The sequence below is a fragment of the Nothobranchius furzeri genome, chromosome 4 (genome assembly GCF_043380555.1).
Source record: "Nothobranchius furzeri strain GRZ-AD chromosome 4, NfurGRZ-RIMD1, whole genome shotgun sequence".
Lineage (NCBI taxonomy): Eukaryota > Metazoa > Chordata > Actinopteri > Cyprinodontiformes > Nothobranchiidae > Nothobranchius > Nothobranchius furzeri.
In genome coordinates this window covers 5,576,866-5,597,045 of record NC_091744.1, presented here as the reverse complement: position 1 = coordinate 5,597,045, position 20,180 = coordinate 5,576,866, and the positions used below count along the sequence as shown (strand labels likewise).

The 20,180-nt window shown below is 40.4% G+C and overlaps 1 protein-coding gene across 2 annotated transcripts in view; it reads left to right on the top strand.

Moving 5' to 3' along the window:
• The window catches only part of adcy9 (adenylate cyclase 9), a 49,033-nt gene that overhangs the window by 20,798 nt on the left and 8,055 nt on the right, over nt 1-20,180 (top strand). The window contains exons 3-10 of one of the 2 annotated variants that reach the window (XM_015967332.3): nt 9,779-9,966; nt 12,289-12,396; nt 14,894-15,159; nt 15,480-15,579; nt 16,061-16,269; nt 17,242-17,395; nt 18,943-19,085; nt 19,357-19,386. In XM_015967332.3, coding sequence (XP_015822818.1) covers nt 9,779-9,966; nt 12,289-12,396; nt 14,894-15,159; nt 15,480-15,579; nt 16,061-16,269; nt 17,242-17,395; nt 18,943-19,085; nt 19,357-19,386 — 1,198 coding nt within the window. Of the gene's footprint in view, nt 1-9,778; nt 9,967-12,288; nt 12,397-14,893; nt 15,160-15,479; nt 15,580-16,060; nt 16,270-17,241; nt 17,396-18,942; nt 19,092-19,356; nt 19,387-20,180 lie in introns of both variants that reach the window. The other variant, XM_015967322.3, reaches the window with a different exon arrangement.

Below are 20,180 nucleotides of genomic sequence, written 5' to 3'. Positions count from 1 at the left end.
CCAGTTTTATTAAAGCGGCTCAGCTGTTTACAGCATTGTGGAGTACTTTATAACAGACATTATGACATAGAACCGCTTTACGGCACAAACCCAGCTGCAGTATTGATAACTTTAAACAACTATTGATCTTACAATATTCTAATAAATAGCGTACTTACCCATTTTTAATGAATTAGAATCTCACAAAACACGATGGCAAGTCTGATCACTTGAAAACAAAAGAGTCACTTTCCACTTCCTGTTCTCAAGTATTGCGTGATGTTTTGACTATTGCGTGACTTTCCAAGAAGCTCTCAGTGGCGTGGCACTTCCTGTGTGACCATTTGACTTCCCAAGACCACGGCGCTTCCGCCTTTATATGCCCCAGGGTTAAGTCTCCTCCCTTTCCTGTTGGCTCCTGGGTCCCCCAGAAGAACGAAAAAATTAATGAAGAGGGCTAAATTTTTCTACTGAGCTCTTTTATACTCCCTGAATCGCAAATAGGTTGTACTTCAATTTAAATGAAAACTAATGATGTGTGGTTCGACCATGCCAGTCACACACTTTGAGATTTATGAGCGTGTAAAAGTTTGGAATTAGCACGACCACAAATCAGACGTTGGCACACCACAGAATCTTTTCTCCCCCAGCATACCCAATATTTACCAAATGACCAGATTTATGGTGGATTTGAAGTTCGCTTAACCTACAGCCATTTTTTCCTTCTCTCTTCGTGTCTGGTTCAATGACGTCCCTTTAGCGATACACATTTGTTGTCCTGAACGTAACTTCACACAAAACCAAAAATAATGTTTCCCCCTTTTGAAAATACATGTGTTCTTGACATCAAAATTGATCGTTAAAATTCACATACATTATGTGTGAAATCCATGGAATGTAACTAACAGGATTAATAGCATTTTTAGCCCCACTGACTTGCATTCATTTTTTTGTTCTACGGGCAACTATGGTCTGGAAGTAGTTGGGCATAACTTAGGCTCCTTATTAGCCCTGTAAAGTAACAATGGGCAGTTTCCTGCTCCTCCACCCTAGTGGTTGAAAATAGAATTACAACATCTTAGGTGTGTTCTTGCTGTGTCTTTGTAAATCCATGCTTTCGTTCTTTTTTTAAACACAGAAACAGTTTTGTTTACCTGTTTGTAGCTACGGTTTCGCCAACAGCTGCCGGCTTCTTCAGGCTGACGCTGATGGTGGCGCGTCACTTCCTTCTCCGTTTATCTGCGGGCAGCAGAGGACGTTGTCGCCCTCTACTGCCCGCTCTCCCCTCTCGCGCGCCACCATCAGCGTCAGCCTGAAGAAGCCGGCAGCTGTCGGCGAAACTGTAGCTACAAACAGGTAAACAAAACTGTTTCTGTGTTTAAAAAAAGAACGAAAGCATGGATTTACAAAGACACAGCAAGAACACACCTAAGATGTTCAAAGAGAAATACGGACAACAAGGAACGAAGGACTTCCGCCGTTTGGAACGATTACACCAGAAACGCGCACGTCTAAGAAACCACCTTCGCTTCTGTTTAAGATGCCGGGACGAAAACATCACACCCACAAGCCTACAGCTGAAAACATCGATCCGGACCAAGACAGCACAAAATATAATAGAAAGAGCACAGAGAGCACTGCTCAAGGAGAGGATAAGGAACGTCATAACCAAACAGAGGCGTGTGGAGGACAAACTGGAAAGAGGACACCTGGACTTGAAAAGGAATTACAAACTTGATAAACAAATGGAGGAACTAATTAAAGGACACATGATGGAAAAACAGGAACAAGAGTTCATAAAAGTGAAAGAAAGACACATAAAGAAGTTAAACAGACTCATAAACAAGAAAAAGAGGGGAGAAATACAAGGCAACTCCACACCAAACTCATGGGTATGTAACATTTCACAATACAAACTAACAGAAGCAGAAGAGAGCATATTAAAGAAAGGTTTAAACTTTGCAGTCACACCAAAAGAAATACCATATGATGAATTTATTGTAGCAACAGAACTAGCATGTCAACAGATCACAGATGAGGGAAAGAAAGCAGAACTCAGAAATAACGTAGTTGGGATATTAAAAAACAGCCAAATTCAACACAGCAATATTACAAAAGAAGAACAATCAGCCATGACAGCTTTATCCAAAAATGAACAGATAATTATTCTACCGGCAGATAAAGGAAGAACCACAGTAGTTATGGACTGAGAAAAATATAAACAACAGATGAAACAGATGCTAGAAGACAAAAATACATATGAAATACTTAAAAAAGATCCAACAGAAAACATTAAGAAAAACATGAAAAAATTACTGAAGCCACTGCACGAAAAAGGCAAAATAACAGAAAAAATGTACAAACACTGGATTCCCACAGCAAACATAACACCAAGAATATATGGAACACCAAAAATACATAAACAAAACACCCCACTTAGACCAATAGTTGACAGCATAGGTACACCAACATACAACATGGCAAAAGATATCAGCAGAATCATCAGCCCGTTATTAGGAAATACAGACCAACACTGCAAAAATAGCATAGAATTGGCAAAAGAACTAAAGGAAATTACAATAGAAGACAACGACATACTCATCTCACATGACGTCACATCTCTGTTCACAAAAACACCAACCCAAAAAACCATAGACATAGTAGTTAACAGAATCAGACAAGACAAAACTTTACATAAAAGGACAAACCTCACAGCAGATGACATAGCACAACTGATAGGACTGGTAGCTAACTCCACTTACTTCACATACGACAACACAATATACAAACAACTGGAAGGCTTCGCCATGGGTAACCCGTTATCAGCCACCCTGTGCGAGTTTTTCATGGAAGACCTGGAACAAAAAGCCATAGCCACCGCCCCCCCAAACTGCAAAATAAAACTATGGAAACGCTACGTAGACGACATACTGGAAATCATACCAAAAGGACAAACAGAAACACTAACACAACACTTAAACAATATTGACGACATGGGCAACATAAAATTCACTTATGAGTTAGAAACAGAAGGCAGCATAGCATTTATGGACATGAAAATCACCAGGCAGACCGACGGGACCCTAAACATAAACACATACAGGAAACCAACACACACAGACCAATATTTATTATGGACATCAGAACACCCCACCATACACAAAATGTCAGTAATCAGAACATTATATCACCGAGCAAACATAATAACAGAAGAGAGAGACCGTAAACAAGAGGACAAACACATACAACACGCTTTAAAGACCTGCAGATACCCGACATGGGCAATAAACAAAGGAAAACAACAAACAAAAACAGAAAGCAAAGAACAACCCAAAAAAAGAACCAGAAACCCAGAAAGACAAGAACCAAAACCAGTGATAACCCTACCATACATCAGAGGCATAACGGAAAAAATAAGAGCAACAATGAAAAAACACAACATAAACACACCAACAAAGCCATACACAACAGTTAGAAACAGACTAGTACACCCAAAAGACAAAATATCAGCTGGACAAAAATGTGGAGTCATCTACGAAATCCCATGCAAAATATGCAATAAAACATACATAGGAGAAACCAGACGCCAACTCAACACACGGACAATAGAACACAGAAAGGAGTGCGAGAAAGAGGCAAATCGTAAACACACAAGAGCAGCAAAAGAAGAAGCAGAAAGTACAATAAAAAAGTCAGCCGTAACAGATCATTGCTTAAGAGAAAACCATATAATGGACTGGGACAGCACACGGATCATAACCACCGAACAACAAAAATACAAAAGATGGATCAAGGAAGCAATAGAGATAAGGAGACGTGGATGTGGGACCATGAACAGGGACGACGGAGTTTACACGCTGGACCACGCATGGGACTGCATCGTCGGAGAGGGGAGAGCGGGCAGTAGAGGGCGACAACGTCCTCTGCTGCCCGCAGATAAACGGAGAAGGAAGTGACGCGCCACCATCAGCGTCAGCCTGAAGAAGCCGGCAGCTGTCGGCGAAACCGTAGCTACAAACAGGTAAACAAAACTGTTTCTGTGTTTAAAAAAAGAACGAAAGCATAGAATTACAACTTTTATAAACAACCCTGCTCGCTAACAACGAGCTAACACTAACATGAGCAGGGGTGGAATGGGACCAAAATTCGGCCCTGGCATTTTTATAAACCGTCGAAGCGGGGGAAGAATGCTGTGGAATTGGGGGGTGGGTGCTCACAGACTCACCTCTATCCCGCCAAATGTGAGGGTGGGGGTGAGGGGTTGTGTCGGCCCAAGCTGGGCAAGCAGCCCACTTTGCTAAGCAGCCCACCGGGAAAGTGCCAGCATGTCAGATTGGCCAGTCCACCCTTGAACATCAGCCAACTAATACTAAAATATACCACAAAGGGAAAATATCCACACTGTTGGACAAAAATATTATTACTTATAAGTCCAAAAGCAACAAAGCCAGGTCACCATCAGTCTGTGATTTTTTTTTGTAGCCTCCCGTCAAGCTAATGTAGGCCACACCGATGTTCACTCTGGCTTTAGCTCTTTGCTTTGCCTCAAAAGACATTACTCTCTTACTTTCACTTCCAGGCCAACATGAAGCCAACAGAAAATGCAAACATCTTTTTTTCTTCTTTTTGTGCTTTTTATTAATGATCGGCGAACTGAAAATGCTAACAGCTAGCATTACAGCTAACAACCATAAAGCAGGTTATTACAACCTCAAATGAATTTAAAAATTTATTAAAATGGTGGAACAGATAAAAACATTTTCTTGAAGTGTACATCAAAAAGGAGGTCACAAATTGTCTTGGCGAGTTAGTATCAGAGATTTCCAGATAGGTTTTATTCTGGTAACTGGGTGGGTTATTATTATAATTTTTTTGTCAGTAAACAGCTTCATCATGGTTTCATGATGAAAGCAGACAGAAAGGTGGAGATTCCTGTTATCAAACATCTTGATGCTAATGGGTTGCAGTAAAGACTGGGAATCCATGTTTGTGTGAGGGAATTCAACTCCAATCAAACAATCGTACACCAAATAATTTTCTTTTATTAATTAAATAAATTTCAGCTGGTATTTTATCATGCTGGCAAGTAAAAACTTGAGATGAGAAGGAAAAGCAGAATAGAAACCCAATGGGTGAACATTAGCACTTCTGTGGCTGATCATCTTGTGTGTCGCTGAAGTCGTTGCTCTTGCATCACACTAATGTCAGATGGTTTTCTCTCTCTGAAGAATCAGAGGAATGAAAACTATGCACTTTGTGTATTTGATTCACTAAAAAGGTCACAAATACTCTAAAAGTTGTACACAAACTCGTGTAGCAGCACACCGAGTAAGCATCAGAATGACGCACTTGTACGTCAGTCGTGCTCATTAACCAGAGTTAAACAGGTGAATACATGAATGCATATCTTTACGTTTTCCTGTTTAATAAAAATGTTCATAGAGTCAGGTCAAGACATTTACTCAACAGATCCTATCTTTAAACATTCAGGTGCATGATTTTTTTTTGACAAAGCTGTTTCTAACAGTTTTTTTTTCCTGAAAGTAGAGATAAAATATTTGTGAAAAGTTTTTTTAAATTCATTATATTTATCTTAGATCATTTTTAGGGTAAATAGACAAATATCTTCAGGATTACTTCAGGCATGTTCAAAGGGCAGTCGGGAGGCTATTTGCCGTCCGCCAGAATGACTTTGTGCTGCCCCTTTTGCATTTCTGTTCAATTTTGTCACTTTAAAACTTTTTATTGTTCTGATTATTACTAACATGCCTATGTTGAACCTTTTTTAGGAGTACAAATAAAAACAAATCAAAATAATAATTGCTTATTTTTTTACTTATTTTTTACAAATCACATTTTCAAGGCCTACGAGAACGATTAACTTGACAGTTTTAACTGCAGTTTTCTAAACTTTGGACACCCCATTTTACATCTTTCAATATTTTTAAACGTTTTATTTTTGTACCTAAGTAATTAAAAGACAAAATTTCAAAATGTGGCCTCTCCTTTTTGATCTGAAGATATTGTGCTGAAATCTCCAAAAAATGAAGGAATGCAGATATTTGACAAATCTTGTAAATAAGCTTGGAACAATATCAAAGAAATTAGCATTTTGAGTATATGTTTTAAATAACAGTTGTAGTCCTTTTTGTGTTTTCTAATTCATGTTAGATCTGATGATTTCTTTGAGAGTTTCATTAAAAGCTGTCAAGTGGTTCATAATCGAACTCACACACACACACACACACACACACACACACACACACACACACACACACACACACACACACACACACACACACACACACACACACACAGGCAAAAACAACATCAAAGGCAAAAACATAATCACCCAATGTTTACTTTTCAGCCTTGGGTGATAAGAAAGAAAGAAAGAAAGAAAGAAGAAAGAAGAAAGAAAGAAAGAAAGAAAGAAGAAAGAAAGAAAGAAAGAAGAAAGAAGAAAGAAAGAAAGAAAGAAAGAAAGAAAGAAAGAAGAAAGAAAGAAAGAAAGAAACAAGAAAGAAAGAAAGAAAGAAAGAAAGAAACAAGAAAGAAAGAAAGAAAGGAAACAAAAAATAAAGAAAGAAAGGAAACAAAAAATAAAGAAAGAAAGAAAGAAAGAAAGAAAGAAAGGAAACAAAAAATAAATAAAGAAAGAAAGAAAGAAAGAAATAGATATTTTCTATAGCGCCTCTCAAGATAAAAATCATGAGACGCTTCACAGAAACAAAACATTTTAAATATAAAAAAGATTTAAAAAATGATTAAAAATATGTTTAAAATGACAAAAAATTAAATATGTGATTAAAAAAACAAGGAAAGGGAGAGAGAGAAAATGAATAGGAAAGAGGGAAATCGGTGGATCTCGGGAAAGGTGGAATAGGTAGAAAGAGCAGAATAAGGAGAGGGTGGTGCTAAAAGTCATGTAAAAGCCACCTTGAACAGGTGAGTTTTCAGCTGCTTTTTAAACGAGCCCACTGATTTCAGGCTCAGGGGAGAGCATTTAAAGCCACTACAAGTTCCGGAGTCTGGGGGCCACAGCAACAAATGATCCGTCACCTTTGGTCTTTAGTCTGGTGCGCTGCACAACCCGTAGGTTAAATAAAGCCTATTAATGAAAAACTAGTAAAAATCATTAACACACACTTGAAATTGACAGCAAACTGCATAGTCTCAACTAGGATTTCTTCCTTTTATGGCTAATTAGACAGGGATTATCTCTGATCGTTCTAACTCTGGTTTCGTTATGGCCTCTGTGTGTTCTTCCAGCCGTGTCCAAGCTATCTAAGGCAGACCTGTTAACTTAGGCCAGCTAGCCATGTTTGTGTGTATTTAAACAGGTTGATAGCGGCTGGCTGTGAGCCACTGCTCTGATCCACTGTTTGTGCATCTCCTTGTTGGCTCCACAACAGTGTGAACAGGCCAGAACCCTAGAGCTGAAAGGCAAACATACTGTATAGTTGCCTGCTTGTCAGCATTTGTCGACATCGCCGTGATTGGCAGTCTGCTAAAGAGACACGTTTTATCTTTAGTAAGCTTGGATGGAATAAGAGGAGGATTAATCCATCATATTCACCCTTATAATAAATGAGGTCATTCTATATAAGTTGTGTCCAATCAGCACGTGTATTCTAAACCCTTTGAAAACACAAACCTTTGATTTGTTTGAATTGTTCCGTGCCACTTCCAGTGTGAAGTCGTGCATCAGGACGCCTCAGACGGGGAGTCAGCAGGAGATCCCATGTTGAATCCAACAGGAGTGACTCATGCAGTTTAAGTGGATACTGAATTTCAGCACATGTAATACACACCAGCATGAATCATTAACTGCACTGTGACAGATGCACTGATTAAATTGCAGCCTGTCTTCGAGCACTATTTAAAAATATTTACATATTGAGTCGTACGCCAGTTTAGGCCCATCACTGTACTGACTGGAAATGTCCTGGATCCCTGCGGCGCTCCTCAGATGCCTGAAGCGGCTAATTTCAGGCTTTTCACTTGGCTATATCATCATGAGATGAATAAGAGCTGCCTTTTGCTACATTATATGGAATTCATCCACACATCAGTGAACATTCATGAGTTTGTAAAAGCATGAAAGATATAAATGTGAGCAGTTGGAAATGTTGCTAAAGGGATGCTTTTGGGCCATTAGGAAGTTAGAGTTATGGGATTTGTGGGTAACTCGTGCTGATTGGTTGCAGCTCAGGAGGAAATGACATATGTCTGATGTCTCCAAACAACCGGCATTTGTAAGAGTTGAAAAGTTGGTGAAGCAGAATGCTTTGTAAAACATTTATAAAATTGTTGCATGAGCTGCTGTGAAATTTGGAAAACTGTAGCTGTAGCAACTGACTTTAATCTCATGCTGTGCTCAAATTAGCTGTTAGCTCATACTATTTATCTGAACACAGGCTGTTCAGGAAGTTGTCCATAAATTATAAACAGATCTCTAAATGGAAAAATGTCACTTTAATTATAGATTGTTGCACAAATAGTGTAATAACTATTTTTTGTGTTTTTCATTGACTTAAAATTTTTGCTTAATTTAAATTTTTGAGGGGAGTTCTGAGTAAAATTATAAAACAACAAATGGCCAAAAGAATTGTAGTTATTTGTAGGAAGTTTTATTTATGTAGGTCTTGCCCATATTTCATGATCTTGGCATATGTGTTTTATGTTTAAAGTTTAAGCTTTTGTCATTGTTTACATATTTTTTTAATCAGGAAATGGAAAGTGCAAGGTTAAATATGTATTCTTTAGTGTACCTGACCAGCATGTGTGTGTATGATACTTAAAAGTAGTGATGCACCAATATGAAATTTTTTGGGCCGATACTGAAATCTGATATTAAGATCACTGTTATGGCCGATAACCGATATTTGCCGATATCGATATACTGACATTAAAATCAGCAGATTTTGTATAGAATGAAAATTATTAAAGGTGAATTTACATTATTATGTACACACAACACACACATTTACGGTTCTGAGATGATTTCATTCACTGTCACATGACTAAACAATTACACATCACCCCCTCACCCTCTGAAACAGGCAAACAAATGGAGACTAGATGGAAAAAATATCGGTTGTTAAGATCGGCCTGGTTTTATGTATCGGACCAATACCGATATGTTAAAAAATGACTAACATCAGCTGATACCGATAGTGATGCTGATATATTGTCCATCCCTATTTAAAAGGTGTAAATAGCTATACATTGGGTGTACTACTTCCTATGTTAAATTGTATGTTAGGCGTTTTATTCCTTTGGATGAACCTGTTTCCGTCTCAAAGTGTTGGCTTTGAAGGGGACTCGGGTTGTTTTTGGACACATTTCCAGTTGCTCAGACATTCCTGCCGCCACACAAAGAGTGACATCAAAAGTTGGTAGACAATCATTGTTTCCTTCATTTAGGTAGTAAATTGTTTCCTACATTAACTGATTGTCAAAACTCTGTCTCGGTTGGGTGTTACAAGCATGATTAAACAAGTCAGTTACAGAAAACCACCCATGGAGAAGGTGGGTTAATGTTTACCTTTTTGCTGGAAGACACCACGTATTGGTGCTTTTTTTTTTTTTTTTTGTATTTTCCTGACAGCTTTTCACAGATTTGGATGTATGGTTTTAATTCTTAGAATATTTTGGTTGAGTGCTTTTCTTTAATTTTACATCGATCAGTTTGGTGAACAAAACATTGTGTGGTCTTTTTTTCCGGTCAAGTCAAACCAGCAAAATGAAAGAACATTACGTCTGTCTAAATGAGATTTTTCTGTTTTTCTGTTAGGGATGAAAACCTACCTGATCTCTGGACGGAAGCTGGAGCACGATCAGCACTGTGGCTGTAGTCAGATGGGACCACCAGGCGGGGACTGTGTGTCCTCTTGCCCTTTCGCCCGCACACCAGACCTTATCCCTGGGGAGGCGCATGCTGCAGAATCCCTCCTGCCTCAAAAACCACCTGATCGAATCGCGGTGAGAATCCTTTTTAGGAATCTCATTCTAAAATAAGAAATTTCTGATTAGCAGCAATCCGGAGTTTTCCCCCTTCAAGCATTTATGATTTTTTTTAGAAATCTGAAAAAAATATAGTCTTACTCTGTATTGTATTATAATGTAGGCAATACCTCTTTTATTTTTTTGGTAAGCCTGTCCCCCATCCCTTAGAACTCATGCAGTTTGAACTGAGCGCCGTTCAGCATTAGCCAATAGCGTCAGACATCCGTTTACGTACAACTGCCAATCACAGAGGGTGCGCAAGCGATTGAGGACATACCTAGGCAGATGCAGAATTGGCCACCTTTCTTGTGGACTTGTAAGTCTTTAAAATATAAATATGCGAATAAACTACATAACACGAGGATAATAATTGTTAAACAATGTGTGTTATAACATTCACGAACAAGAGGCATTGCTTTCTGCTGTAAGTACTGAAGTTATAATAACGCAGTGGTTCCTAACCTGGGGGTCCCAACCCCCACAAGGGGGCGCCAAAGCCTCTCAGTGGGTCGCCAGGACCTCTCCACTTTAAGGGGTTAAAACTTCATTTATTACTTGTTTATAGCCTACATTTTGCTCACATTTTTTTCCTGAGTGAAAAGTTTACTGATATTATGACAGGAAATAATTAGTACAGAAAAAGTAACACACTTTTAAGAACATTTTGCTCAGCTCTCTGTTTTATTTTCAAGTGTCAAAAGTTCATTAAAGATAGGACTGGTTGATTAATCACAGCCTTTACAGTAAATAATCTAGTATAAACAGTAATATACACATTTAAGTACATTTTGCTCAGTGTATTTTTTATGTGTCTAATGTTTATTGAAAGGAATGATTGATTTATCAGTGTTTACAAGAAACAATGTGTTCAGAAAAGTAATACAAACTGTCAATCACATTATGCTCTGTTTGGTTTTGTTAATGACTTTGTTCTGTACTGGAGCCTACTATTACTGTTATCTATTGAATCAAAGCATATTAAAATGTGCTTGAACAATTTTATCATTTCTTAATAATGTTTGTACTGGAAGAGAGAATGGGAGGGGGTCGTCAAAAATTTTACTGGTAAGAAACGGGGTCCCTTGGGAAAAAGGTTGGGAACCACTGTAATAATGTATCAAGGAGTGATACATTTGTCAGCCACTAGATGGTGCCGTTGGATAAAAAATACTCTGGATTATAGCTTTAATGTAACATCGAGCAGTTTTGGATGGACAACTATTACACAACCCTGCTGTTGCGTTAACAACGAGCCAACACTAATGTGAGCCAATTAGTACTAAAACCATTAAGTAAAAGGGTCCACACTGTTGGACAAAAATATTACTTCTTACATATCCAGTAGCAACAAAGCCAGGTCACCATCAGTTCGTGATTTTGTAGCCTCCTTTAGCTCCCTCAAACTAGTGTAGGCCGCACTGATGTTCATGGTGGTTTTAGCTCATTGCTTTGCCTCCAAAGACATTACCCTTTTATTTCCAGGCAAAGACAATCGGTGAACTGAAAATGCTAACCGCTAGCATTACAGTCATAAAGCAAGTAAAGAGTGCTCCCTAGGACTAGCCTGACCAGCCTCTAGGAACCAGGTCTAGAAACTCATCTATTCAAACAACTGCACCCCCGAGAATTATAACCGAGCCAATCAGCGCTGAGCAGCGTACGTTGCACACCGCGACGCTCAGTTTCTCCAAAACAATTAATACGTTGTCTGAAGCAGAGTTCACTGCGGCTCTTTCCTCTGTTCTAAATGACTTGGACATGTCTTTAAAACCACAACAAGAATAAGCGCTAAAAGCCTTTCTTATAAAGAAAGATGTTTGACTACAGCTAAAAAAACTAGAGTTGCGCGGTACAGTCGGCATTTTTGCCTTTTTCTCTGATTGGTTCTTTTTGAGCTGGCTAGTCCTGCCCCTCATGTGCCTCTCTGCCTGTGAGTAACCAGACTAGTTCTCTGTGCAGAATTAAACAGAGGAAGAGTCTGGCAGGCCAGACTACCCTAGGACACCTACCCGCTCCGCAAAACTATCAAGTGCGTTTTTGGTCAGCAGAGGGCTGCAGAGTGGCGTCAAAAAGGAAACTGGTCAAGTTTGTAACCCAACAAATCACTGAGATGAATGTTAAAGCTCTAGCTTAAAGTTTAAAAACTATCCGTTGTTACTTTAATTTTAATTAAGTTGATAACATTTAATTCCCAGCAATAAACTAAATGTAAAAAATGCTGCTGAAGCTCAAGCTATAATCATCTGCATGCGTTTTGATTAGTCAGTCTCTCACTCAGCTGTCCTTTTGTCCTTCTAGCCGCCTTGTGTTTTCCATAGCACAGTTCGGTCTTCTGTGACAGAGCAAGGAGATGATGTGGCTGTGCTGAATGGCTGCCAGGAAGAACACAAGACCAGCGGTGCCAAGGTACAGTACAGTGACGCTAATGCTGCACTCCTGTAAACAGTCCCCGCTCAAGAAACTAAAGTGATGATTTTTTTACGTTTTAATCATTTAAGGTGTGATTAAAGCTCTCAGTTTGGAGAATTCAGAACACAGCGCCAAAGTTTTTGAAGAAATACTCCCCAATGACTCGTTTAAATATTTAGTAACAGCTGCAGTTCGAAACTAGCTTTTAAAATTGCATGAAAGGTGCAAGAATGCTAAGATCTAGACAGTGTTTTCAAATGAAGCCAATGTTGATACCGATTCACAGGAATGTGGGCTCTGAGTTTTGGTCTGATCGGCACATGCATTTATGGATTGCACGATTCATGAGATGTGTGCGGTGGCTGCTAATTATCTCCCTTTGAAAGTCTTACCTGGGCTTTCCAACGGATGTGTAAGCGACGTATAACGTAATAGACGCAGTGCATCCCTTCCTACCCGTATGGTTTCAGATGGGCAGTTTCTATGCAGCTTGTCTCGGAACCACCAGAATTTTTGAGTTATCATTCATTCTTGAATGCTGTTCCAGCTCTGCCACTCGATTTTCGAGCAAGTCAATTTTCCTTTCTTGTTCCATATTTCTCATTTTAAGATCTTTAATCTCAGTAAGTAAGTCCTTAATGCAGGCTTGCTGTTTTGTCAAAGTTGACAACTCAGCTGTCATCATGCTCACAGAATCCTTTAACTCCTCCATATCTTTCTGTAGTACTTTCATTGCCATTTTTGTGGCCAGATATAAAAAAAGTTCACTTAGCTTTTGTTGAGATTTTCTGTGTAGCCAGGCTTAGCGTAGATGAGCCAAGAAACAGGTCCTGGTAGCTGATGGTGGATCCTGGCTGCCAGACTCGAAGGTCGGTGACAGTACCTGGCTGCTAGGCCCGGAGGCCGGCGGTGGAGCCCGGCTGCTGGTCCAGGAGGCTGCCGGTGGAGCCCGGCTGCTGGGCCTGGCGGCTGATGGCGGAGCCCGGCTTCAGCGGTCGGAGATGGTAAACACGTCTCGTCTCTTCTTGTCTTCTTCCTCCTATCTGGGTTCCCGTCGCAGTGGCAGCTGAGTGTCAGCGTCTAGTTCACACAGTAACAAGTAATAATGATTGCAGCATGTATACTAAAGGTCTGTGGTTTATTTAATGTTTTTTTTTACCTCCGACAAGGAGGTATCATAGATAACATTTCACTTTTTTACAAGTTAAGCAATACAAAATCTGCACATCTTTTATTTTGAAAGTTGACAGATGTTTTGCACTGCTCCCGTGTCTGATTACCTGTGCTGATCTAACTGGCCGAACTTGCAGTAGCTCAGGAGGTAGCGCGGGTTGTCCTGTAAAGGGAGGGTTGTAGGATTGATCCCGGCTGCCGGCAGAGAATGCTGCTCTTGTGTTCTTGGGCAAGACACTTAACCCACATTGCCTGCTGGTGGTGGTCGGAGGGACTGGTGGCGCCTGTTCTCGGCAGCCTCACCTCTTCATTGCTCCTCAGGGCAGCTGTAGCTACATCGTAGCTCATCACTACCAGGGTGTGAATGTGTGTGTGCATGAGTGAATAACTGTGTTGTAAAGCGCGTTGGGGGGGTTCTAGGACTCTAGAAGGCGCTATATCAAATATAGGCCATTTACCAATTTACCATTTCTTGCCTTCTGGAAGTGTAGCACGTAATAAATAGACCCAAAGCATGCATTTTTCGGAGCGACGCTATCCTACGCATCTGAGCTGCATCTAAGCTTCTCCATGCCTGGTGGAAACACACCCATTGACTATCAGCTGTGTATTGTGCTTTGCGGACGTTACACGATGATGAGGCATCCAGTGGAAAGCCGGGGTAAGCTCTGCCTGTCACTTGGATGGGTAGTTCATCGTCAATCTCAAAGCAAAATTTAAACTAGGCAGAAAATGAGATGGATTATATCGTATAGATATATCGTAGAGGTAGAACATCTATTAAGCACACAGTTTGCACAACATGGATGGTGTTTGGTTGAACAAATAATTATAATGTTTTACATTTTTTATACAAAATTGAGATTATTCTTCGAGCAGTTAAGATGCACACCTCTCAGAATTACTCCATACAACCCATCCTGCAAGGAAACACACTTGGTGTCCATCCTTTAACCCTTTGGTGCATAATGGTCACTACAGTGGACAGGTACTCAAAATTGTTATTTATTTGTTTTTGCTATTAAGCACAGCTGTTGAAGACTTTATTGCATTTGAGCCCCTCCATTTGGACTTCAGTAAGCCAAGCCAACATATTTCATGTTCAGAATGCACGCTGTCCACTGAGGTGGACATGTAATAAATTATTTGTAAATTATAAAATTTTACAAAAAATATTTGTTGAAATTTGTTTCATTCACACTTAAAGATGAATGAAAAAAATTGTTAAAAAAATCATGGTTGAAGATTTCATAATTCATGCATCAAAGGGTTAATTTCTGTCTCTTTTTCTTTCCTTTATCCCCTTCATCTCCTCATGAAGTTCATCCCGGGCCACAGCCCAGCAGTCAACGGCCTCCTGAGCCCCCCGCTGGAGCTGGTGCGTGCCAGCCAGAGTTCTCTGTGTGACATCCTCCAGGAGAAGGAGAAGAAAACCAGCACAAGCACCGGAACTGGCACCAGCCTTGGCATGTCCGCAGGTGCTGCAGCTGGTACAGGCATGGATCATTCTGCCCTCATCCAGCTACGAGCCAAGAACTTCAAGGAGAAGAGCGACGCTCACTTTGTGAAAGTTATCAGGGAGGACAGGTGAGCTAAAAGGTCAAAAGTGGAGTTTATGAGCTGATATTGTTGGCTACGGATGATTATGTTGGATTGGGACTTTTAGAGAGTCCATTTGTTTATGAATAACGTTTTATCAAAAATGTCTCAACCAGGAAGAAACCTTTATACTCAAGATGGACATTAATAAAATTTAAAGTTCGTGTAAGGACTTCTACTTTTTGATGCACAGCTGTTTTTAATACATTGTTACACATTAAAACTCGTTTTTATTTTTTTATGGTTTTATAACTGGTGTAAAATATCTTCATCCTTTTTTGTTCCATTTTGTTTATCTCTGGATCTAGCCTGAAGGACTATTTCTTCAAGCCTCCAATTAACAAGATCAGCCTCAACTTTCTGGAGAGACCTCTGGAAAAGGCCTATCGCAGCAGCTACATGGAGGAGGTGTGCAAACACGAACACTGTTGTGTTCCTGTACTAATCTAGAACTTCTTTCACTTCCTGTACTGATTTTAAAATAACTCCACGTAGATTTCTTGTACTTTATTGAAACTTGCGACGATGTCTTTTGAGACAACGGCGGGGAAAAAAGTAAAATCGATTTTTTTTATTTTATTCTTGAGCAAACACTTTCTCTCAGTCACATTTTCAGTTGTCCTGCACTGACCCCAGAGGTTGTTCAGCCTCCTGCTGGTACATCTTTGGTACTGCAGGCTAAAAAAACACGTTTTATGTTGTTTTGCCTTTTTCTGCTCAGAGAATCATGTCTTTCACTCCGTTTCTGAACTCTGAGTCACTGAGTCATTCATGTTGATTCGTTTTTTCCTTTTATTGTAGCACACTGAAGAAAAGAATACCAATAAAGTTTTTAGGGTTCGTTTTGTCATTGCGTTTGATTCGTTTTCACTGAACTGTTTCCCTGCAGGTGAAGAACAAAGTTCAAGTGCAGACCTTTGCGAGCCCCACCTTCAGCTCCTTTTTGGATGTTCTACTCAACGGTTTTGTCTTCGTGGCCCTGACCCTGGCCTGCTTCCTTCCCTCTCTGGCTAATGTGGGCTCCCCAGCACTCGCTGCCCTGATCCTGGCTCCCATAGCTGGGCTGTTGGAATTGGCCTCACTGGTGCTCTCCATACGGTGAGAAATACTAATAAATCATGTTTCTATAACATGATATATTCATCATTTCAAACTTTCATTTTATGAAACAAATGAGTCAGAACGTTTTTCCAGTTCATCAAAAAGAGCCAGTTGAGGTGGCTCGGATGTGGTTGGGATGCCTCCTGGATGCCTCCCTGGTGAGGTTTTCCATGTACGTCTAACCAGGAGGAGACCCAAGGGAAGACCCGGGACACGCTGGAGGGACTATGTCTCTCAGCTGGCCAGGGAACACCTTGGGATTCCCTGGAGGAGCTGGCCCAAGTGGCTGGGGAGAGGGAAGTCTGGGCCTCCATGCTTAGGCTGCTGCCCCTGTGACCCGACCCTGGATAAGCAGATGATAATGGCTGGATGGATGGAAATATGCAAGTCTACAAGTTGACTGCCTTTGTGTTTAATTCTGTTTCTCCTGGGCATCGGAGTCACAGAATTAAAAAAAACTAAAAGTAACTAATGGCAGACCACTCTAGTTCTCTGTTTAAACAGGCAGAAGAGATTTCATGTTTCTTATATTTTCTTTGGCTCCCAGTCTGCAGTGGATTAATCTCCCTGGTCAGATCTGACTGGATCGCGTCCAGTTTCATGAGAAATATCAGTAGTGGCTCCCAAGCTGGCACAAAGACATATTTGTGCAGCTTCAGTTCCAGACCTTAAAAAACTCCTCTTGTTTATGCTTTCCTGTGCTCAATGTGCAGAAAACGTGCAGTTGTGTTAAACAAGTGTGTTTTCAGAACGTTTATAAATGAATTTTCACTTTTTCACGTATCTAGATGAGACGATAAATCGTCATGATTTTGCTGCAACTTAGACCGCGGTGTTGTTTTAACAAATTGTGCTGATTGAGCTCCAACAAGAGTCTGCTGCACTTATGAGAAGCTGAGTTAATCTGCTGAAGACTTTTCTCCTGCCGCCTCCTCATCTAGCGTCCTCCTCTCTGCTCCTTTCCTGCAGCATGACCTTTTATTTGGATGAGCTGATGACCTGTACTCGCTCAATGGTCCTCTTTGTCTCCGGCTGGGTGTCTCGTCATGTGATCGGGGCCGTGTTGGTCTCCCTTCCTGCCATCTCTGTCCTGTCACATGTTGGCGTCCACCTTACCCCTCAGGTAAACTTTTAGTTGAAAGGGTTTGAGACTACAATCGACTCAGCTGAGAAATGCTTCTTAAACACTCGACGTGTAAGTGATTCCTTGGCCTTGTGCGTGGGATTATTCTATACTTCTCAAAATATTTGCCACAAACAGGAGTTCTTAATGAGGACGAGTCTCCTTTTTTTTTGAGTGAACACCTTCATCCGATTCTCAACGAGCCTGAGTCTCGCCATCCAGCTTGGAGCCAACAGCTGGTCACAAGATGTTTGGTGTTTTTATATCTTTTTTCAAAAACTCAATTACTCCATCCATTCTCCTCTCCTCTCCTCTCCTCTCTTTCAGATTCTTCAGGGCTTCATAATTATTATGATTTACACGTGATATCAATATTATACATAAAATGTTGCTTTTTGGACACTTTTTAAAATTGGGCCTATTTCAGTTACAGTAAATATTTTATGTGATGATCTGATCTGATTGGAGTCCAAATCCCTCCTCATGTCTTTATGTAGCTTAAAGCGGAAGATTCATTACGAACTGCAACTAAGAACTTGATACTCAAGTTCGATTGGTCACGCTGAGTTTTAAATGCATGCTGAATGTGAAAACAGTCTTCTACCCGTTTCCAGGATTAGCCACCAAAAGAAAGTAAAGGAGGAATTGCTCAGGTGGGAAAAAGCCACTCAGATCTACGTCACACTGAAAATTAGCATTCATGGATTCACTCATCTTAGGTTTCGACTGCAGAGGGCTGTTGTTGATTTAGTGGCCAGGAGAGAGCAGAGCTTGTCTTTGCTAGTAGAAGCTAACCGTTAGCATTAGCAACTCCACACCATGGTAGAATTCCTTCAGGCTTGAGTCATTTTTGAAGCTAAAACATCAATGTTGCATTTTTTTTTACTCAAGAAAGAAAAGTGAATGGAGGCAGTGGAAGAGTCACATTGCTGTTAGCAAATCAGAGGCAAGATGTTCACATATCATGACTAGTAGGACTTTAAATCCTGCCATTTTACCACTTCTCCTGCTAACTTCTACTTCCTGAAACAGGAGCACCAGAATATTCATTCACACTAGAGAGTACAGCACATAAATGAAGTAAAGAGTGAATGCCCACTTCAAAGAAAGATCCAGAAAGTCCAGAACTGCCGAGTTTCTCATCACAAACTTGAGTAACCTTAAAAAGTCTCCAAACCTTTACTAGGTTTATGAACCTTGTTTCAACACAAACTCAGCATTTGTAGAAAGGACTGTTATATTAGAAGTGTTGGCTCAACAAATAAAAAAGAAAAATTGCAAAAGAAGTGAAATAAAAACATCCTGCAGAAGGAAATAATCTGAAGGGACAATTAGAAAATTGCCTTGGGTCTTGATGTTTTTATTTACTAGGCTGACAGTTGGCCTGTGATATGTGGGGTCATGGTTTCAATATTCCTGAACTTTGGTGCAGAAAAGTATATATCAAATGTTCCTGATTTATCTAATAACATGAACATAAAAGTCACATTAACACGTGCCGATGCCTTTAGTTGAAAAGCAATAATAATCTTTCTTTTTACCTCCAGGTAACCATGTTCCTGTGCTGCGCCACCATCCTGGCCATCATTCAGTTTTGTAACTTCAGTCAGCTTAGTTTTTGGATGCGCTCTATCTTTGCCACCACCACAGGAGTTGCCCTGCTGCTGCTGTTATACGGCCCCTTGCACAGGTACAGGTGGGAATGATCGCCTCTGCATTTATACTTGGCAAATAAGTGACAAAGAAATAGAAGAGGAGTCATTTGTAGGCATTACATAAGTGATTTAGGGGTGTTTAAGCATTATTTGAACGTCAGTTTAATGGGAATCTACTAAACATGTCATTGATCTTAAGCATGAAGTCACTTAACAGCGTTCTCTAGAGCACCTGCTGTGAAGGAAGTGAAAAAGCGTCTGTGACCCGTCCTTTCTCCTGACTGACATCGCTCTCATCTCTTTCAGCTCAAGTAATAACAGCGTGCCGGTTCATGGGTGAGTGTCTCCATAGAAACAGAGAGCTTTGATTGATGAATGACATTTGAAGGGTCAACAGGAGCGATGGTTGTTTTATATTTCTCATAACTACAGCTCTGTGCAGCTTTTGTTCATTCCCTGACTTTTCTGCTGTTTATTTTGCTATCAGTTTCTCTCCCTCTTTCCCTCTGTAGTAAAGCCTGCTAAATGCCTCAAGTGGTTCAAATGACTCATTCAGCCTTTGCTGGCTGGAATTTCTGTGTTAGAGACACAACTTAGCTTTAATTAATTTCACAAGTTGTTCTTTATTCAGTGGGTCCTTCAGTAAAAATTTGAACATTTATTATTAGATCTTGCTTCTCAGTGGCCTAATGGTATGAGTGTCCACCCTGGGACTGGGAAATTGGGGTTCAAATCTGGTCGAGTTATAGCAAAGACTTTAAAAATGGGACCCAATGCCTCTCTGCTTGACACTCAGCTTTAAGAGGTCGGATTGGTGGGTTAAACCACCATAATTTCCTTCTGGGATTAATAAAGTGTCTTTGATTTGATATAGTTCCCAAGCCCAGCCGCTGCTGCAGCTCACTGCTGCCCACAGGCAAGGCCGGATTAACCATATGGGCAACTGGGCAATTGCCCAGGGCCCACAAACTCTAAAGGGCTCAGGGCAGCAAGGGCACGAGCAAAATTCTGTATCTGCAATTTCCCGCTTTATATTAAACTAGTGTGACCGCACGTCCTCTTTTCTCCGGACATGTCCACTTTTCACTCTGTCCGGGGCGTCCGGACTGGGGGTTCTTGTATTGATGAAA